The sequence below is a fragment of the Balaenoptera musculus genome, chromosome 9, assembly GCF_009873245.2.
Source record: "Balaenoptera musculus isolate JJ_BM4_2016_0621 chromosome 9, mBalMus1.pri.v3, whole genome shotgun sequence".
Taxonomy (NCBI): domain Eukaryota; kingdom Metazoa; phylum Chordata; class Mammalia; order Artiodactyla; family Balaenopteridae; genus Balaenoptera; species Balaenoptera musculus.
The window spans coordinates 59,962,528-59,983,302 of record NC_045793.1 but is presented as its reverse complement, the minus strand read 5'-3'; the positions used below and the strand labels follow the sequence as shown (position 1 = coordinate 59,983,302).

Here is a 20,775-nt window from a genome sequence, read left to right as displayed (position 1 = left end):
AGAGAAGCCCATACTTTCGGACGCAGCTGATTAGCTACTGTAAAAGCCCCGCACCGAGCAAGGACCAATGACATCTCCGAGCCCAGATTCTTGGAAATAGCTTCTGGCTTGGAATGCGTGACATTGAGACAGGCTCTCACTTGTAAACAAGGTCGAGTCTGGGCTGGCCCCAGCCCACGCTATCCGGGGTCCTGTCCCAAGTGGCTGATCTTGAGCCCGCGAACCTCCTGACGGCCGCTTTGGCTTCCTGCTGTCCCCTTACCCCTCACAGCTTCGGGCGCCAGGCCTCCGCGTCCTGGAGGCGGGGCCCAAAGTTCTTTATCTGAGCTGACGGGCGCGGCTCCAAGCTCAGGAAGCTCTCCCAGTTCCAGTGGCTCCTCCCGGTTGGAGCTTCGCGGGCGGGGGATGCGGGGGGCGGGTGCAGGGAAACAAATAAAACCTCGGGAGGCGGCGGGTGGTGACTGGACACGAACTTGAGTCTTAAGCTACCTACTGCTCCATCGACTCACTACCCGATTCCTCCACCGCGAAGCACCCCCGAACCTCAGCCCAGGCCGGGGAGCACGAGCCCGCCAGCCACCTGCTCTCCCCGTCCGAACGCGCCCCGCCCCTTCTAAGGCCCCAGGTCCTGCTCCCCGCAGCCTTCACCCCACACACCAGCCCCAGCTCGTGCCAGGAACGGTGGGCATCAAGATGAAGGCGGCACGCTTCGTGATGCGCAGCGCCGGCTCCCTGGTACCCCGCGAGGTCGAGCATTTCTCGCGCTACAGCCCGTTCCCGCTGTCCATGAAGCAGCTGCTGGACTTCGGTGAGCGGGGACGTAGGGCCCGGGCGGGGACTGGGGAGCTGCCTTAACTTTCAGACCCGGTGTAGGGAGGGCTGGACTCATTACTTAAAACACCTGGGGTCCGCTTTCCTGCTGAACCCTGGAACCTCGAAGCCAGCACACCTTGCCTTTCTTAGATCTGCCTTCTTTCTGACAGTTTGTGCCTGCAGGTCAGCGCCACTTGCAGCCCCGCTGGTGCTGGATGGTTTGAGCTCATCTTTCCTCTTCTTTTCTGTACAAAGTTTTCTGTCAAAATACTTCTTGCTTTCAGTCACCATTTAACAATGAAGTGGAAACTTCATCCCCTCCTTCACTGCATAGTACTTCTTGGAGAACATTCCTAATATTATAAAGTAGCTTTGAATTAACTGAGATTTTATCCTTTAGCCACCCTCCACCCCTCCACAGGGTTCATCTCTCTGTAGTCCTAACAAATTTCTTTGTCTCTTTAGCTTTATCGTTATCTACATATTTGCATTACTGCTGAAAATATTTACAAACTTTCTGCAGAAATCTTATAAAGAAAATTTCAAGGATTTAAATGTGGTATTATTTATCACTAGTCTGGAAACATCAGGACTCCCACCCCACCCCTTTTCCCCTCACTACAGTTTCATATCTAGAACTCTGTGAATGATGTTGTCTCCCTGATACTGTGATTTGACTAAATCCTGTATTCTTTTATGAATACTAAGAGCCTTGGGATATTATGACTTGTTGGAAGTGAATCCTCATCAAAAGAGAAAACACTAATTCTCATATTTGGTCACTTTTTAAAAAAGAAAGAAAGACAAAAGACAATAAAGAAGAAGATGCTTACTCTTAAATTATCTACAAGCAGTTACCCAACTGAGAGTGAAATATAATTTTGTAATATATATATATGTGTGTTCAATATTGGATAGTTAATGCTACTCAAATATATAATTTAGATATACTTTTTTCCAAAAACTAAACAAATGCTGTTTATTACAGGTTCAGAAAACGCATGTGAAAGAACCTCTTTTGTGTTTTTGAGACAAGAGTTGCCTGTGAGGCTAGCCAATATCCTGAAGGAAATTTATATCCTCCCTGATGGATTAGTAAATACCTCTTCAGTGCAATTAGTTAAAAGCTGGTAAGTGGTGAAACATTCTGAAACAATCTCTAGTTTTAAGATAGTTATCTGAGTATGAATTCTTACAACATATTGACATCATAATTGGAAAACAGGTGGTCTGAAGCTTAAATACTTTGAAAGATGTAAAGAATTTTCTATTAATTTAGGGTAAGTTATCATAAGGGCAGTTATAAAGCTATAAACAGACATTTTTACCCTGAAAAAGTAGATACTTTCACAATATAATTTTTACTTTAGAAGACAATATGAAAAATAATTGACAGTTACAATATTAGTTTGTATTTAAAATAATAAAAGACAGTTTGATATTACAAAAAGAATCCTGTCCTAGAAATAGATACAAATGACTACTATTTAGAGAGGGCCTAATCTTTGTTACTTACAAACCAATTAACAAAGCAGGCCCGGGATCAAATCATGCCTTCCTCTTTTCCTAGTTGTGGAATTCTTGCCTAGTGTCTTATCTCTAGGCCTCAATTCCCCCATATATTATTGAGGAGAATAAAGTATATGTCTCAAAGGGATATTTGAGTGTAATTAAATGAGGTAATCCATTTTAAAAGCACTTAGAACAGTACCAGGCACACAGCCAGCACTCAGTGTAATTATCTCCTTTTGCAAATAAGGATACTGACTTAGAGAGGGTAGGTAAACCAAAGGAGCAGATTTTCAGAGAACAGAGCCAGGTTATGCACTGAGGCAGATATGCACCAGACCTTCACCCTAACCCACTGACTGTACAACTTTTTGTATGTTGATTTAAGAAATATATGTACTATGCACCCATTAAACAATTGCAATCTGAAACATATTCAATCCATAGTATTTACTGCTGCTTTCAAGACTTCTATTCACCTGTGAATGAATACAGGAGGAAAAAAAATATGAAGCATTTCTGTAAAAGTCATTTCTAAATGCTTTTGCTATAAAAATAAAGACATTTGACAAACAAAACAGAAAACTGAATAGTGATCTAGGATAGTTAAACATAAATTTTTAGTTAAAAAGTTGAGGGTTAAATTTGTAGCTTTCTTTTTTCTAAGACATATGTTTTCCAAATGTCTTGGAGGAAAGTTTTAATTTTAAACATAATACGTTCTCTCTTCAAGTCATTTGGAAAAAAGCAATCTGTTTTCAACCACTTGAAAATGACTATTCAATTTTAAAACTTAAAGCACACCTGTCGCTTTACAGGTATATCCAGAGCCTGATGGAGTTGGTGGAATTCCACGAGAAAAGCCCAAAGGACCAGAAAACATTATCAGAGTATGTTTTATGCATTAGAATAAGTGTCTAAAACTTTGACTATTTCTAAACATTAAATTTTTTTAAGACCTCACTTAAAGGATAACTTATAATAGTATCCTGAATAATAAATAACTACCCCCTTACAAATGACAAGTTTTGGCTTGTTGGTTTTTTAAAAGCAATAGAGAATTATGGCATTGGAAATGATGCTGAGGATGAAAAGTGTAGAGGACTTTTTAAAAAAAGGAAATCTATTTTTACTCTAAATTTAGTATGATGATTAGATTTATAGAAGGACTTACTGTTACATAATATCAATGCACGTTGGTGTCATTGTAGAGTACACATTTTTTTTCAGAGTAATTGACAGTTTCTAGCTCTAAGAATGAGAAATAAGAATCTTTTCTAAATCTTACAAGAAATTTGAAGTTTTTTTCACAATGGCATTCTAGAGCCATCTTTAATATTTACTTATTTTTTAAATTATTTTTTTAAAGAGAAAGCTTAGTGAACAACTGGAATGAACATACCAGTCACAGAGCTGATATTTTACATGTAAGCTAAAAGCAAAATAAATCTGTTTATGAAGCTATCTCCTCTACTGTAGTCAAAGAATCTGTAGTGAGAGTCTTAATAAAGCTTCATCCAAACATTGTATGATTTGATTTGTTTGGATGGGTACTTGAGAAAGGCTTTACCTTCTTTGAAGTAATCTAAGAAATATAAATCAATGAAACTTATTTGAAGTTCTACTAACCATAAATGTGTTTTGGCTTAGTTTTGTAGATACTCTCATCAAAGTTCGAAATAGACACCATAATGTAGTTCCTACAATGGCACAAGGAATCCTAGAGTATAAAGATGCCTGTACAGTTGACCCAACCACCAATCAAAATCTTCAGTATTTCTTGGATCGATTTTACATGAACCGTATTTCTACCCGGATGCTGATGAACCAGCACAGTAAGTTAGTTCATCATGGTCATGACATATAGAGATGGGTGTAGAATATAAGCCATACTCTAAGTAGATATTTCACTACTTGGTGGATCACATTCTTTCTCAGAGGTAGTTCTAATCATTATTATCCTGATTTTTATAACAATATTCTTTGTTTTTATTTTTCAACAGTCCTTATATTTAGTGACTTACAGACAGGAAACCCAAGCCACATTGGAAGCATTGATCCAAACTGTGATGTGGCAGCAGTGGTCCAAGGTAATTTCTAGGTTCTTGCATTTCCCTTATTGAAAATGTACATTATCTGATTGACACAGTTGAGGTGACTCTGAATTACTATTCAGAGTGCTCCATTTATGTTTTTATAAATACTGTAATGAAGGTCCTTTGTTTTTGAGAGTCAAGTGTTTAAATATTCACTTATAATATTATAAAAAAGCCAAACATCAATAGCTAATGTGCCATATTCTCATATATTTGATATCTGAAGTGCACATATTCCTATAGCAACAGCTATAACTTAAACACTGTGTTCATTTTTTTCTTCAATAAAATATTAAAAATTTATTTTTCCATACACATAAACCTGTACTCTAATGAATATTTTGGATTAAGGGTAGTGTATACACTGAAGATCACTTGAAAATTTTACTTGGCATAAATTCACTTAATCATTATGGAAAAAAACCCTTCCATTCCAGATGCCTTTGAGTGTTCCAAGATGCTTTGTAATCAGTATTATTTAACATCTCCAGAATTAAAGCTCACACAAGTGAATGGTAAGTTATAAATTAAATATATTTTTATCTATGGAAAATTCAGTGTTCTCCCAGTATGATTACTTCTTGTAAATACAAAGCAATGTCTGTGTTCATTTTTTGCCTTCTGAACTTGCCTAGAATTTGTACACATTTTTTTTTGAAGCCAAGGTTCTCTTTATCTCAACTGGAAAGTTGCAATTGAGTATATTCAGTTGCTAATGAAAATTCATAAGAAGAATGGTTTGAACAAATAATTTAGGATTTAGAGTAGCAGCTAAGTTCCAATATCTTTGATCAAAGAAAGATTGCTTACTACAGAATACAGGAATAAGGAGGTCAGATTAGGAGGAACCACTTGGTAGTGGAGATATGCTCCTAAAGAGGTTACTTATCAGATCTGAAAACAAAAACACTTTAAACTGCACTATAAGAAAGAAGCCAGTCATAGAAGGACAAATACTATGTGATTGCACTTATATGAGGTATCAAAAATAGTCAAGCTCATAGAAGCGGAGAGTAGAATGGTGGTTGCCAGAGGCTGAAGGAAGCAGGGAGATGGGGAGTTGCTATTCAGTGGGTATAAAATTTCAGTTATGCAAGATGAATAAGTTCTAGAGATCTGCTGTACAACACCATTCCTACAGTTAACAATACTATATTGTACACTTAAATATTTAAGAAGGTAGATGTTAAATGTTCTTACCAAATTTTTTTTTTTAATTTTCACTATAAGTATATATCACTGTTTTGGAAGCAGAGCATACTTCAATAGCTTCAACTCTAGGGTACCTAAAAGGATAAGGTCTTCCCACACTGAATGAAGTAATTACAGGATGAATGCAAGGCACTATTTTTATCTTATCCCATAGTTGCTTCTCAAAGCAAGACAGTACACTTAAATTGGAATAACCTCCTTTCAACTCAAAGTAAACATCTTTTTCAAGTAACAGTTATACAGGAACAATGTTTGTTGGCGGTGAGAATTAAAATCAAGTTGCTCAAATTAAGAGTAGCTTAACTCTTGGATTAGGGATAGGGAAATGTAATGGATTGCTAAACTAAAAGTAAGAGTACAAATGAAGATTGAAAAATATTTTTAAGCATTAACAGCATTGTTGCATAATACTTGTAGATAAACTGCTTGAACTGTTTGATGAAATAAGGAGGGAATTGTGCCAGACCTTGTTTTCTGATTCAAACTTTGCCAAGGCCTGGAACATGAAAGAATAATACTTTTATTTTTCTTTTCAGAGTATTACGAGGTTTTTGTTTCTGTTTTCTTTAGCCTCTTGGTGAAATTTAAGCATCTTTAGCCTATGGGATTTTATGTTTAGTTGCTAAAAATCAAGAATAATCAGATGGGGCTTCCCTGGTGGCACAGTGGTTAAGAATCCACCTGCCAATGCAGGGGACATGGGTTCGAGCCCTGGTCCAGGAAGATCCCACATGCCATGGAGCAACTAAGCCCGTGTGCCACAACTACTGAGCCTGCGCTCTAGAGCCCGTGAACCACAACTACTGAAGCCCGTGTGCCTAGAGCCCGTGCTCCACAACAAGAGAAGCCACCTCAATGAGAAGCCCGCGCACCACAACGAAGAGTAGCCCCCACTCTCCACAGCTAGAGAAAAGCCTGCGCACAGCAACAAAGACCCAATGCAGCCAAAAAATTAAATAAATTAATTTAAAAAAAAGAATAATCAGATGTGTTATTTTCCCATGCATTAAAATTATGAAAATTATAGCTAGCTAGCATCAATTTTGATGTTATACTGTAGACTTACATTCTTCTTCTTTTTTAAGATGCATATAATTTTAACTCTGCAATTGTCCAGTACAAAAGTTTTGAAAGTAGAAATAACTAATCCATGTCATCTAATTTAGAGCACCCTTGTTTTATATTTATCTGACTTTATGCATTTGTAGAGAACTGCAAAAATTAATCATAGAGCACAAGGTAGCAACTGTAATAGCATTTTGAACATAAGCCAGTTGTGTTTACTGTTTAAAGGGAGGCTTCTAAGGTAGGATTTTAGAGTGAGGAGGATGGGGAGTATTCCAATTCTGTTTAAATCTAAAATATTAATCAAATAGATATGAAAGTTTATTTTAATGAAATATTTGTTTAGCGATTCTAAATTAGCTTAATTTTTTCTAGGAAAATTTCCAGGCCAACCAATTCATATTGTGTATGTTTCGTCTCACCTTCATCATATGCTCTTTGAACTATTCAAGGTAAGACACTTCACAATAATTGCAATTTTGTTTTTTTTAAATGTTAACTGGTTACATTTTTATTTCCTTTATCGTTCCCTACTAAACAGGAGCCTCACTATCTTCTCCCAGGCATGCTTCTGTGTCCTAACAGAAAGAAGCTACAGTTAATGTTTGAAAGGGTACATGCAGTTCCTTGTAGCATCAACATGTATGTGAGAATGCACAATATGATTCACTATATCTCAGTGCTCCCTGTTCCCATTATTTTTTCAAGTGTCCAACAAAGCACTAGTCATTCATGCATTCATGAAGGAAGGTCGTGGGGTGAATGCTTCAGTGACTGAGGCCTTGTTATCTCCATCCCCATAGGCCGGTCCAGCTCTAAATCCAGAGGTTCAGGTCCAGAATTACTGGAGGTGGCAGGGTCCCAACCTATGACTAGAATATACTCAAAGGACAGTCAGTTCCTTCAGTGATCTACTTTAATGTGCATATGAATCACCTGGGGGTTTTGTTAAAAGTCAGATTCTGCTTCAGTAGGTCTGGGATTGGGCCTGAGGTTACGAACGTCTAATAAGCTAACAGGTGATGCCGCTGACCCATGGTCCACGCTTTCATAGCAGAACAGTAGGGTAGGGCTTCTCAGACGTTCGTGTGCATTAGCATCGCCTAGAGAGCTTTCAAAACACAGATGCTTAAGCCTGTCCCAGAGATTCTGACACTCTTGACCTGAGACTCTGCATTTCTAACAAGCTCTTAGAGACTGTGGATGTTACTGGTCTGGGACAGCCAGGTACTAAGAATCAAATCCTGTCCCGGGTTCTAAGCCCAAACTGAAACTCTATACTTGCACCAAAAGACAGAAAAACACTTGAAGCTTTGTGATGGTTCCTAAGAGTCCCCTGGACTGGAGAGGAGGAAGTCTTCAAAACAAAGTGAAATCCGCTTCTAATTCTGATGTAACTCTTCCCGGAACCTACTGTTTCCTAACTTATTCTAATGTTAATGCAATGAGGTATTGATTGTACTACAAACATCTGATCTATTTTATTTCTCTTCAGCTAATGCTTAGAGCTTAACATTATTATATAGAAACCAGAAAGCAGATAACCTATCAGAAGAAGGGTAGAGAGGAAAATGGGTAAAATAAACCAAAACTTTATCTGTATGAGATTCATCTACTTATCTGAAAACTTGTTTGAGCTTCTTCTCTGTTAAGGGACGAAAGATGCTTTTTTGTATGATTTGATTTACTTTTAAATTGAATGGTCCAACTCATACAGTTATTTTGCCATCATTGGTAAAAGTTAAGATGATAATCAAATGCAAATTGAAATTTAATTTAGAATTATTTACTATCCTTTTAAATAGTAACAACCTTTTCCCAGCAAATTTTATAAAAACCAATAAATTGGTTCAATGATTCACTGTTTATTTGTTATGTAATAGTCTTTGGTGCTTAGATGTAAAATGTAATGGGAAGTCAGAAAAGAGAAAGCCAGGAAATGGACTATAAAAACCAATTTCTACATTTAAATTAAGCTTACAAATAAGAACTTGACAGGTAGCAGAATTGTTTTTCCATTAGACATTACTCCCAGTAGCTATATTACATGGTAAATGAATATTTTTCATTATACCTCCTGCATGACACAATCATAAATGGCTATTTACAGAGCTATTTTACTACTAAAAAAATAAAATAAGAACTTTGAATTACCCTCTGTGCTGCTTTTATTTTAAACATAAACAGTTATTTATTGTCCCTCATCCTCCTGCCATTGAATTCCTTACGGTTTTGTTTTCTTTAGAATGCAATGAGGGCCACAGTTGAACACCAGGAAAATTGGCCTTCCCTGACACCAATTGAGGTGATTGTTGTCTTGGGAAAAGAAGATCTTACAATTAAGGTAACCATTCTCTGTTTTTCTTTTGAGTCTTTCTTAAGAGAATTTTTAAAAGAGTCAATAATAATAAAGCTCTCTGCTTTGAACAATAGATCAAAGTCATGTACACCAGGTGACTTTTAAATGAAGGAAAGACATTTTAATGTAAACAAATGCATGTTGTTTTTAATGTGTAGCTCTGATGACTGGTTTGTTTGTTTAAGATTTCAGATAGAGGAGGTGGTGTTCCCCTGAGGATCATTGACCGGCTCTTTAGTTACACGTACTCTACTGCACCCACGCCTGTGATGGATAATTCCCGGAATGCTCCTTTGGTAAGACCAATTATATGGCTAAGTTCATCCCAGCCGCCTACTTCTAAATGTAGAGCAAGGATTACAAGGAAGTATTTAGGCAAGTTAATCAATTTAGTTAAATTGGGCATGGGGGTTATGAGAAAGCATTTTGTATTCCTATGATCATGTTCACCACCTTGTCAATAACTGATCTTTCCCTTCTAGGCTGGTTTTGGTTATGGCTTGCCAATTTCTCGTCTCTATGCCAAGTACTTTCAAGGAGATCTAAATCTCTACTCTTTGCCAGGATATGGAACAGATGCTGTCATCTACTTAAAGGTATCCTTTAAATCCAATAAAAAAAATCATATTTCTGAAAAGACTCTTCTTTTACAGCCCTGAGTTCTACGGTCCACAGTGAACACCCAAACTGAGTTACTGCAAATAATGACCACAAGTCATTATATTTTCTATTTGGTATGTGTAGATATATTATTTAATATTTAATGTGGTAACGTATCAAAAAGGAAGTGGGCCAGGCTACTTGCCTCAATGAAGCAAAATTGTTTCCCAAGAAGTGCATTAGTTTCTGAGTGAGGAGATGCTCATTTGAATTTTTTAAGGCAAATCCTATCGGCATCTGTAAGAATAGCTATACTTTTGTTTTACTTAGACTTGTGGGAAATACATATATGCTAATAATATTTCAGCCTAGAAAACAACTGATATCAAGATACTCAAGACCTTAAGCTGACCTTGTTAGAAACCCAGGGAGAGGAAAGCTGACTGCTCAGAAGCTGTCAGTGGGGTGCCTGGCATTTCCTGTTTAAACTTTAAAATTTGGTACATGTTTTTTCCATTTCTGATAAAGCCGCAATTTATTTGTTAAGGTCACTGTCCTGATGCTGTTAATCATTTGCCAACTATTTCAAATGAAAATATATTCACAGTTATTAACAACTAAAACATTAAGCTTCTAGGCTCCCATTTTGTGCAAGGGAAAATGGGACCATTTGCCCCATGGTCTTAGAACACCTGAAATAGCTATTCATTTCTTAAATAGTAAAAATGTCTTCAAAGTATTGGAAAAGGTTAACATATTATAGATTTATAGTATCAGATTTTAATAGATCAATAGTATCAGCTTAGGACTCTCACTTTATCACACATACAAAGGTTTTGCCTGGAAAACCTATTTGCCTACTGCTATCCAACTCTATGGCATCAGCAATATCCAAACAAGGGACATGTGTAACTATTGAACACAAATACTGTTACCTAATTTATAACTGTATATATATTATTTCAGCCCCTATGGGGTGCAGATAATATTTATTTTTCAGTTTTATTTTATACAGTGCCTAGCATACCATGGACTCTGGTGTGCTCTTATTACTAAATCAATTAAAAGAATGTATTTGAATGTTTGAATACTTACCTCTGAATTTATTTTGAATAATCACTTCAGGTACAAATTATGCGATGAATAATTTCTTTGATTTTTTCTCCCCCTTCTTTGAGGCTTTATCTTCTGAGTCTGTAGAAACACTCCCAGTCTTTAACAAATCAGCCTTCAAACATTATCAGACGAGCAGTGAGGCTGGTGACTGGTGTATCCCAAGCAAGGAACCAAAGAACCTGGCAAAGGAAAAAGTGGCTGTGTGAGAAGGACCCTCAGGACGCTTTAAGGGATCAAAGTGGGTCTATGCCAGTGCTGCTTCCTGAATGTTTGCGTGTGAACTCTTGTTTTCTCAAAAACAAACAACAGCAACAAAAACTCCTTGATCAGAACTCTGATGTGAAGAGGAAGAAAGCTCCTTTCTGTGACCCAGGTGAGCACAGTGCGGGACTACAGGAGTTCATGGCTGGCCAGCTCTTTATTCTCTGAACTTAGAATAACGTATGAGTTTATATCAAATCCTGAAGAAGAAATAAGCCTCAGTTTTACATCTCTTTATCAACAAGAATGGGAAAGAGTGAGAAGTGAAGATGTAGGCTAGCAGTTTCAACGACTGATATTTTAGGCCACTGGTTGATGTTATAAGATATTGGTATTTATGGATTATCAAGTGTCAATGTACCAGTACTTTCCTGTCATTCAAAGGACTAGGGCTTATTTTATACTATATGATTAGAAATGTATGTAAACATACATTTCATATATATCTATGCACTCTAGAGATGAAAAGCCAGTGACTGAAATAACATTTACTTTGAATGAGGAGGAATGAGCCAACACATTTTATTCAAAGTTGCAGCCAAGGCATGGGCCTATGTAAAAACTCAGAAGAAAGCCCCTTCTGATAAATACAGTGCCTTTATTATGCTGCTTTTCCTGTTCACACCTCAAATAAGAAGTGAACACTTATTGCCAGGTGTCTTGTCTTGGTTGAATTTTAAAATATGCACTGAATTCAGGATGTTGGCGGTTGGAGGGAGAGAAGAATTACCAAAGTGATAGCAAAATCTCACCTTGCTTTGTTTATAAATGAAACAGAAGTAGATTGGAAAAACCAGTGTTAGGGAAAGAAATCATGCATTCAGAACCTAACTCAGTAGGAAGGGCTGTTCTCTACACTGCAGTGGTGGTAATCCAAAGGCATCTATTTTCTAGGCTTAAAGAGATGTATTTTTTATATATTGTATTCTCTACACTTCACCATTAACATGTCTGGTAAAAAATTTGTAATTAACAAATAGCTCAAGAACATTAGAATTTAAATACTTCTTAGAGTATTTTTAACAAATAGCCTGCAAGTAAGAGGTTTTCATGCTATCGATGCTGATGCTTTCATTTGTGAATCATTGTGAATGAGAGCTAATGCATGAAAGCTGTAATGCATATGGAACTTTGGGGGAGTTCAAGTATAATATGCAGGTTGACAGGGCAGTCTAGCACATTCCTCTTAGAGAAGAAATGAAAAAACAAAGGAAAGTAGGAAGGAAGGAAGGGAGGGAAGAAAGATGGGAAGGAAGGAGGGAGGGAAGCTGAAGGCAAGCATCTTGCTTTATTCCCCACAAATTATTTCAAGAAATGACCCATATTATCATGGATAAATTATTTGCAAGAGAATGAACTGGTGTCTTTCAAAACGGTATGACTTCTTTAAATGGTTCTCTCACTCTTGCAAGATAACAGGCTTTTATGAGATAATAAACTCTTCTGTGTCAAATTGCTGTTTTAAACCGGGATATCGAAAAAAACTAGCATTTCCAGTTTTGTAAAATAATCAGCACTGTCTATATGTTGAATTTAACATTTGTGTTTAATTTTCTTATGGCCTAGTGTTGTGGTGCTTCTGGTAGTGGCCATAGAAGCCTCAAACTATTTGTTGTGGATTTCAGATTTTATCATCAGAAGTCCTGGAAGTGACTTTTCTTGATGGTGAGACTCTGGCTCATGCATTTATTGATTACACAGAACTATTTGCAATAGGTTATTTGACTTTTCAAAAATTTAAACATTTTTGCATGTAAATTCTTGTATTTACCAAAGATTTAAAGCAGTTGATTAATAGTTAACTCAAACACATGAACTATATTTAAAACACAAGAGAAAAAGAAATGTTGGTATCTCAATAACATCAACTGTGTAAATGGAGTTCTATAAAATAGAAATAGTCCACATTGGTATTTGTGAAATCTATGGAAAAGCTTTAGGATTCCAGTGGATGGAAACTGAATGTTCAGGCCCACTTAAATTATTAATGTATAAACTGTGTTTTTGTGTCTAGGTTATGTACAGAGAAATGTGACAATTTTTATAATAAATATTTTTTATTATAATGGTAGATGTAATCTTTTAAAGTTCTTTTCTCAAATTAATGGAAAGTACTAAGTAGAATTTGAGGTAAAGTTTTTCCTCACTTTACACCAAGTCTAATTTAGCTACATATGGGGTATAGCCTTTAAAAAAAAAAAAACCTTAAAATCTTAATTTTTAAACAAAAGATACTTTATAGCATTCCAGAAATTTCTGGTTCTCCTTTGCTTTCTTGGTTATGCTCCAATAACACATAGTACAATGTGTGTTTATCTACATGAATAAATTCAATAATTGTTTTTCCAATGCATGTACTCTCTACATTTTTTTTTTTGTAAATTTACTTAAGAGTCTCACTTAGTGACTGTATTTACACAGCAAATACATTGGAGTATCAAAATAATTACCTAGATAATTTAGTTTCCCAAACAATTTCTAGATTAAATATCTGAATAATAGTAGGGTAGAAATAGGATAGGAAGTACTAAATTAAGTGGTGACATGTTTTATCTTTGCTATCACAACATTCTCTGCCTACCTCCGTAATGCCCTTATTGCAAAGTTTTGCAAAAAAACAAATAAAAAAGGAATGGAGGGAGGAAGGAAGAAAGGAAGGGAAGGAGGGAAGAAAGAAAAGCAATTAGAATAAAATAAAATTAGTGGAATAAGTTTGTCATAACTAAATTCCAAAATCTTGTCAGAATAATCATATGTAAATAAAAAAATGCCATCAACTACGGCATTAGACCCTAAAGAACCTACACTGAAGCCCTTCAGCAATGACATGCTTCTTCACTTTGACTACCTTCATTTCTTCTTCTGTCAAGGAAGTACTGCACTGTGTCTAAAGGAAGCCCAAGAGGACACACTCGTACATACCTACACACACGGGATTAGCTGTACAGTTCCCTTCAATTAAGCAACTTGGGAGGTAGGGGGTTAGCATGTGCCCTGGGCTCAGAACCTTCATCCCCATTTCCACAAAAACTGCAAGACTTCAAGTCCCACAATTCTCCATTTATGGACATGTACATCTTTTTGACTCAATGTGTGTACCCCCAAAGGATACTAATTTTCAAGTTCAACAAAGTGGGCTGAATTTTCATTAAAACTATCTTTACACCATTTCTCCCAAATTTCAAATTTGGCTCGAAATGGTAAGAGCATTTGATCTTAACTACAATAACATGTGCAAAGAGAGATTTTTGTGACCTAGTAGCTTAAGCATTGGCCTTATAATTTCTTTATTCTCCTACTATGCTTTCAGGTACCGTACTTACACTTAGATGTGTAACAACACTGCAAATATGCATGAAATCTCCAGGTCACTTCGGTCTGTCTTGATGAAACTATTGAGGAATTTTCATAATTTCACAGGAGCTTATGTAAGAGGTCCCCAACCCTCCACCATGAACACTTAGAGCAGTAGGCTTCTATCTGCATTAGCATTCTATCCATACATCTTTTAGGGGATTTTTTTTACTTTTTACCTTGTATCACAGTTACTTAGGCTCTCAATAAACATTTCCTGGATGGATACATGAATAAATACATAAATAAACCTCTGCCTTTAGAACAGCATCGCAGCGTTTAAAAGCAGATTGGAACTCTGTGTTAAACAAACATACATCGAATTTTATAAGATTTTATGCTTTAAATGGTATTCAGAAAGTTTTACAACATTGCAGAAACTCTGGAATATTTTTCCAAGCCAGAAAAATCACGACTGATCTTGTTTAAAGTAGCTCTACATTGGTGGCCTTTGGCCATTAAAAATTATCACATATTTCAAAAGAAATTAAATAATGGATAAAAGTTATAACTAACTAACAAAATTTCTTGAGCAAATGGGTTGGTATTTCAGATTTTATTAGTATTCTTCCTTCTTGTTCACCTTGGACTCAGATGAAAAAAAATCACCATTCATATTTCATGGCATCTTAATGGAAATGAGCAACTGTCTTTTAATGAGATTTTTCAGTTCCTACTGAAGTGCAAATAAACATAAAAAGCCACTCAGAATCAACAGAAATGTCAGTAGCCTTGAAAACATGTTGAATCTATTAAATGATGTGAAAATGATGTGAACTGTCTTAATGATAAATCCAGCAATGAAATAATAAAGTTTATCAGCAAATTATGACATCATTCTCATATTTACTGCTATTATTCAATGTAATGAAAATAACACAGAACTGGTTATCAAATAATGCAATATAGCTAGGAATTATTTATGAGCATATTATTTTCCATAAATGTAAAAGGATGCTTTAACATATCAGACATATAGCCTATTAAATGGCGAAGTCTTGAGTTTATCAATTCCATTAAAACTCTGCCCTTTAATGTGTTTCTAGCCCCCAAAATACACTTCGGTATTTGGTAGGATTGCCCTTAACTCAGTCTTTTTCTTTTAAATTCACTTTTAAGAATAACAAAATATGTTTGAAATTATAGCTTTGTGACCTGAAAATGAAATAAAAATTTGAAAACAAAAATGAAAAACTTATACCATATTCTTAGGCAATTCTCTTTACCTATTTGAGTCCCAGTTTTCTCTTCTACCTATATGAAATAACTAAATGAATTCTAGTTGCTTAAGGAAGACACTTTTAACTCTAAATTCTTTGAATCTATTCTCATAACAAGCAAAAAGATTATTTCTTTAATTTTACATTTATATGAAATGAGGGATGTTTACTAAACTTATTGTGGTAATTATTTCATGATGTATATAGGTCAAATCATTATGTTGTACACCTTAAACTTATGCAGTACTGTATGTCAATTATATCTTAATAAAACTGTAAGGGAAAAAATGAACTCTCACATAACTGAATGAATGAATGAATGAATGAATAAATAAAGTTTTTAAAATACATTAACAGTGATGAACATTATTTTTTAAATTTTAATTTTACATTGGAGTATAATTGATTTGCAATGTTGTGTTAGTTTCAGGTGTACAGCAAAGTGATTCAGTTATACACATACCTACATCTATTCTTTTTCAGGTTCTTTTCCCATATAGGTTATTACAGAGTATTAAGTAGAGTTCCCTGTGCTATACAGTAAGCCCTTGTTGATTATCTATTTTATATATAGTAGTATGTATATGTTAATCCCAACCTCCTAATTTATCCCTACCCCCTTCCCCTTTGGTAACAATAAGTTTGTTTTCTAAGTCTGTGAGTCTGTTTCTGTTTTGTAAATAAGTTCATTTGTATCATTTTTTAAATTCCACATATAAGTGATACCATATGATATTTGTCTTTGATTTACTTCACTTAGTATGATAATCTCTAGGTCCATCTATGAATGAATGAATGAATGAATGAATAAAGTTTTTAAATCTATATTTTCTAATAATTCTTTACTGAATACCCTGCCTCCAATTTCTCTTCAGTCCAAACTAGGCTTTGCATAATATCACTGTCAAGCTCAGAATCTTTTGCTGCCTTCCCAGTGCCTAAGAATCTGATGTTTATAGTTTTCTACAATCCAACCTACACGATCAACCTTACAACCTATACCTTCTGTTACTGAACTGTTTAGTATATTGTCTTCTAAATATGCAACAAACATTTTCCTTTTTATCATTGTAAATATGCCTGCCTGAAATGCCCTTCTCTTCTCTGCCTTTTTCCTAAAAGCTGCTCAACCTTCTAAACCCAACTCAAATTCCCCCTCCATGGACTGACCATCCCAGTCCAAAGTGCCTTCTCTCCCAACTTCTTCCTCTAAGCTCTCACGTGGTCAGGACCATTTTAGTATTTAGCATGTAATTCCTAAGGTTGCTAGTTAAATGTTATAGAGAGGTATAAAATCCAGAAACCCAATTAGATTGTGTTTTCCCTGCAATCCAGGACCATGAATTACACATACCTATATGAAAACCATGATGTTAAGCCTGTCTCATGTATAGTAGACATCAAAAATATTTCTTGAGTAATATATTTTTGATGAGTTGGGAAAACAGAGAAAAGCAATGAAATAATTCCTGATTGAGAAGATTATTCTACTGATCTAAAACCAAAACCACCCATCATAACATCAAGGGCCCTCAGCATTTCTTCTCAGTCTGGGAAGGATCCATGTTTATTTCCAGATGGATCATGCCTATAATATATACATACAAACTAACTTAAACCTTTTATTTCAGGCTTAAAACTAGGTCTGTGTCCCCAAGGAGCTTAGAGTCCTGTTGAAGAGTTAAAGAGACACAAACGTGTGAGAAGTTAAATCATGACCAAAGATTTTACTAACAGTTCCAAGTCAACAGTAGAGGAGATGCCCTAATTCCTAATATACATAGCCAGGCATATTCACTAACATTAACTGCTATAGAAATTTAAAGAAGGAAAGGTGGTTTCAAGCTAAAGTGACCAGGTGGAAAGAGGACAATTTAGGGGAAGTGGGGAAAAGACCATGAAGAAACTATCCAGGGAGAAGGTGGGAAAGGTATATTGGAGCTCAACTGAATATAGTCTGAATGTCTAGATGTGGTATCTGGGGCATCAAAGAGCCATTTACTAGGATAGTAAAAGGATCAAAACAGTTCTGTGGACTAAAATCTTAAGATCATATGTCTCACTGTCAGTTTATTTACAAAGTACAGTGCAGCAATCAGCACAATCTTCTTAAATGAGAAATTAATTTAGTATTTGAATAATTAAAGAGAGAATCTGTGGTATGTTGACTGATGAGTGAAAACAGCGGGTTTTCACACAAGTGTCATACTGGTCAGACATGTAGAACTCTGGAGCCAGGATGCCTATGTTTCCATGCCAGCTCTGCCACTTAATAGCCATGGGAAGTTACATAACTTTTCTCTGCCTAAGTTTTCTGATCTGTGAAATGGGGATAATACTATAGCACCTTCCTTATAGGAATGTGAAAATTCAAATGAGTTAATATATGTAAAGCATTTATAACATTCTTTGGCACATAATAAAATTTATATAGATATTTGCTATTTTATCCATAATGTTATTTAAGTATCAGATACTGGATCCTTCCTTCTATTAAGTTCCGATACAAATAAGTGGATAGCAATAAAAATAAAGTACTGTTCTTCAGACATGAAGTCATACAGTGTGAGCATGCAATATCAATGATAGTAACAAATTTGCTCCAATATGCCCTATTGCCCGAGTATGACGCTGGGATTAGATTTTTAGGTCAAAGTATGGTCTGTTGACCTGAAACTGCTGAGTAAGGCTAAAACCTGTTCAGGAAGGGATCAAACGCAGGCCTTGACCTCTTTGGTAATGCTGTCCAACCAAAAATTGGGTGGATGGTGACGCCATGTGTTAGCTAATGAGATCCATTAACTCTTTTAGGTCCCTTTGAGAGCACTGCACAAGGCTGCACCTCCAGAATACCGAGAAGAAGCTAGCTCACTGCACATTATAAACAAACACATAGCACTTTGCCCAAAGCACACTCTCAATAATTGTTTGTCAAATGGATGAAAAGAGACTTAAACTATAAAAATAACAATTAGGCTTCAGTTGTTCCCCAGGCAGCCTCTTTCGCCTTCTAAATATCATATTTCATCTTGTGAAAGCAGAGCTCCAAATGATAATAAAAGCAAGCACAAAACACGATTTTTAAAAAGCCTTTGCGAACAGTTCCCTGGCATACTGGAAAGTAGAATATGTTTTCTTTTTTTTTTTTTTTTTCTTAGAATGTCTGACAATGGTTCTTTGTTTGTAACTGAAAATATATCCTGCATTCTGTTCAGAGTCATATGTGATTCTTATTTTTACCTAGTCCAGGTAGTTCCAGGCAGGATTTTACTTACCATGCACTAATTTGGGGGAAATTATTTTAGGGATAAAACTTGCCACTGAGCTTGAAGACACAATTTTTTAACCACAGATAATCTATTGGTTATAATATTGACTTGATCTTTTTAAGCTATTATTTCCATTGGCAGAAAATATTTATTTCATGTATTAGAATAGAAATTGGTTTCACTATACTTTTCTTCTCTCTCTGACCCCTTTTAAATTGAACATTAAGTAGGCAAAAAAGAAAATTCTACAGAATTTTTTATGTAACAGGTATTTTTCTAAGGATTTTACATTAATTAATTCATTTTTCCCTCACAACAACCCTTATATTATTAACTCTTTTGCATAAATGGACTTCTTTTATCCTCACAGCATCTGTAGTGTTACTACCCTACCCATTTTACAGATAGAAAACTGAGCCACAAAGCAGTCCAGTAAGTTGCCCCTATCAAGGGACAGAGCTGGGATTTGATTCCAGGCACCCTATACTCCAGAGCCTTTGCTCTGAAGAAACAGTCCTTCTTTGAGAAATTCGGGGAGGACAGCAACAAGTCAGAGGGATGCCTGAGGTCATGGAAATGTGTAACCTATAGCTAGTCCACAAGGCAGAGGGCCACTGTCACTGACCTCATCACAAGAGCCTAACCAACCAGCTGCAGGCCCCTGTATTACTTCAGACAGTATTTTCAGAAGTCCCTACCTACTTGCAGAGCCATCAGAAGCTTGGGTTGTTAGACCAGCTCATGCTTTCAACTGAATGACACTTAACCATTCTTCAGGCATTGAGGCAATTCACTTACTTATTCAACAAGTAATCAACGAAGATTTCTTAAGCACCACATGCTGCCACGTGCTAGGAATACCATAATGAATCACAACGATTCCTGTGCTCAAGGACATTATAGTCTATTTGTGAACACAGAAATTAGGTTTCTAAATATTGATATGTTTTAATATCTTTATTTATTCATATTATCCTGAGAGTTAGATACAAGATTTCTGGGGCAGGGACAAACTATTTATACTTACTTACAGTAAAAACTGCATTAGCTCCCCTGGCCCCAATCTTTCCCCCTCCTAAGGTGATTCAGTGAGAGCCAGACGTCACATTACACTTACTGGGATCTGTACTATAGGTGAAGAACCCCCCCAAAACCTGAGAGTTTATCTGGAAGAGGAACAGCTGTCTCCCACTCCCTCCCTTTGTGAGACAGTGAGAAAAAACTTTGTTCCCTAATGTACACAAACTCTCCTTCATGAAAGAAAAGGAAGGATCCTGTGCGATTACCCTCTGGAATGTAAATAAATATTTCCGGGGGCCATATGACAAGTTTCGTCCTGGCAAAGCCCACTAACAATTCCTGGGAAATAAAAATAGAATCTGGATAATAAAAAATTCTGACCTTTTTTTCTTTTCCTTTGTGCTTCATCCAGTTTCACTTGTTCACATGGGGCCGTGTGCAGAGGCCTTGCACCTGAGGTTGCACACGACACTGCAGTTCAAGACGGCAGCCGAGGGCTGTGCGCAAAGACACTGCACCCGGCACTGCAATGTGGAGCCACGCCCAACCTGCCAGAATTCCACCCCTCCCCCTGCTGTGAAGAACCCTATTAAGCAGCTCCTCCTACAACCTGTCCCGGAAAGTGTCTGCTCTAGAGTGGGAGCTTGCACCTCTCTTTTCTTTGATCAAACAATAAAGCTTTCCTCTGCTTACAAGCAGAATTCAGTCTTGTTCTATTGGTTCGAATGACACCAGGCAGCAGGACCGTCACTGGGGAAGTTTCTCTGGAATGAACTCCACGTAAGGGTCTTATTCCAAGACAACATTTGGAATGTCTCCAGGCCCAGCTTTGGTCAGGTGCCTTTTTCAGAATCAACCCATGTAAACATGGGGGTGAAATG

General features: G+C 36.4%; 1 protein-coding gene across 3 annotated transcripts; it reads left to right on the top strand.

Moving 5' to 3' along the window:
- The first annotated feature begins 447 nt into the window (after nucleotides 1-447).
- Nucleotides 448-20,545, top strand: PDK4 (pyruvate dehydrogenase kinase 4). 3 transcript variants are annotated; one of them, XR_005021170.1, is made up of 12 exons: nucleotides 448-808; nucleotides 1,802-1,943; nucleotides 3,141-3,212; nucleotides 3,973-4,157; nucleotides 4,326-4,412; nucleotides 4,856-4,933; nucleotides 7,071-7,147; nucleotides 8,941-9,039; nucleotides 9,240-9,350; nucleotides 9,537-9,650; nucleotides 10,833-11,143; nucleotides 20,307-20,545. XR_005021170.1 is itself a non-coding variant. In XM_036863022.1 (11 exons), exons 1-11 carry the CDS (start codon nucleotides 694-696, stop codon nucleotides 10,974-10,976), a joined length of 1,224 nt encoding a protein of 407 aa, XP_036718917.1. In that variant the 5' UTR covers nucleotides 480-693; the 3' UTR covers nucleotides 10,977-13,649. The 3 variants fall into 3 exon arrangements, 1 of the variants encoding a protein (XP_036718917.1); XR_005021171.1 differs by lacking the exon at nucleotides 20,307-20,545 and adding an exon at nucleotides 14,342-15,217; XM_036863022.1 differs by lacking the exon at nucleotides 20,307-20,545 and having other exon boundaries at nucleotides 480-808; nucleotides 10,833-13,649.
- The last annotated feature ends 230 nt before the right edge of the window (nucleotides 20,546-20,775 follow it).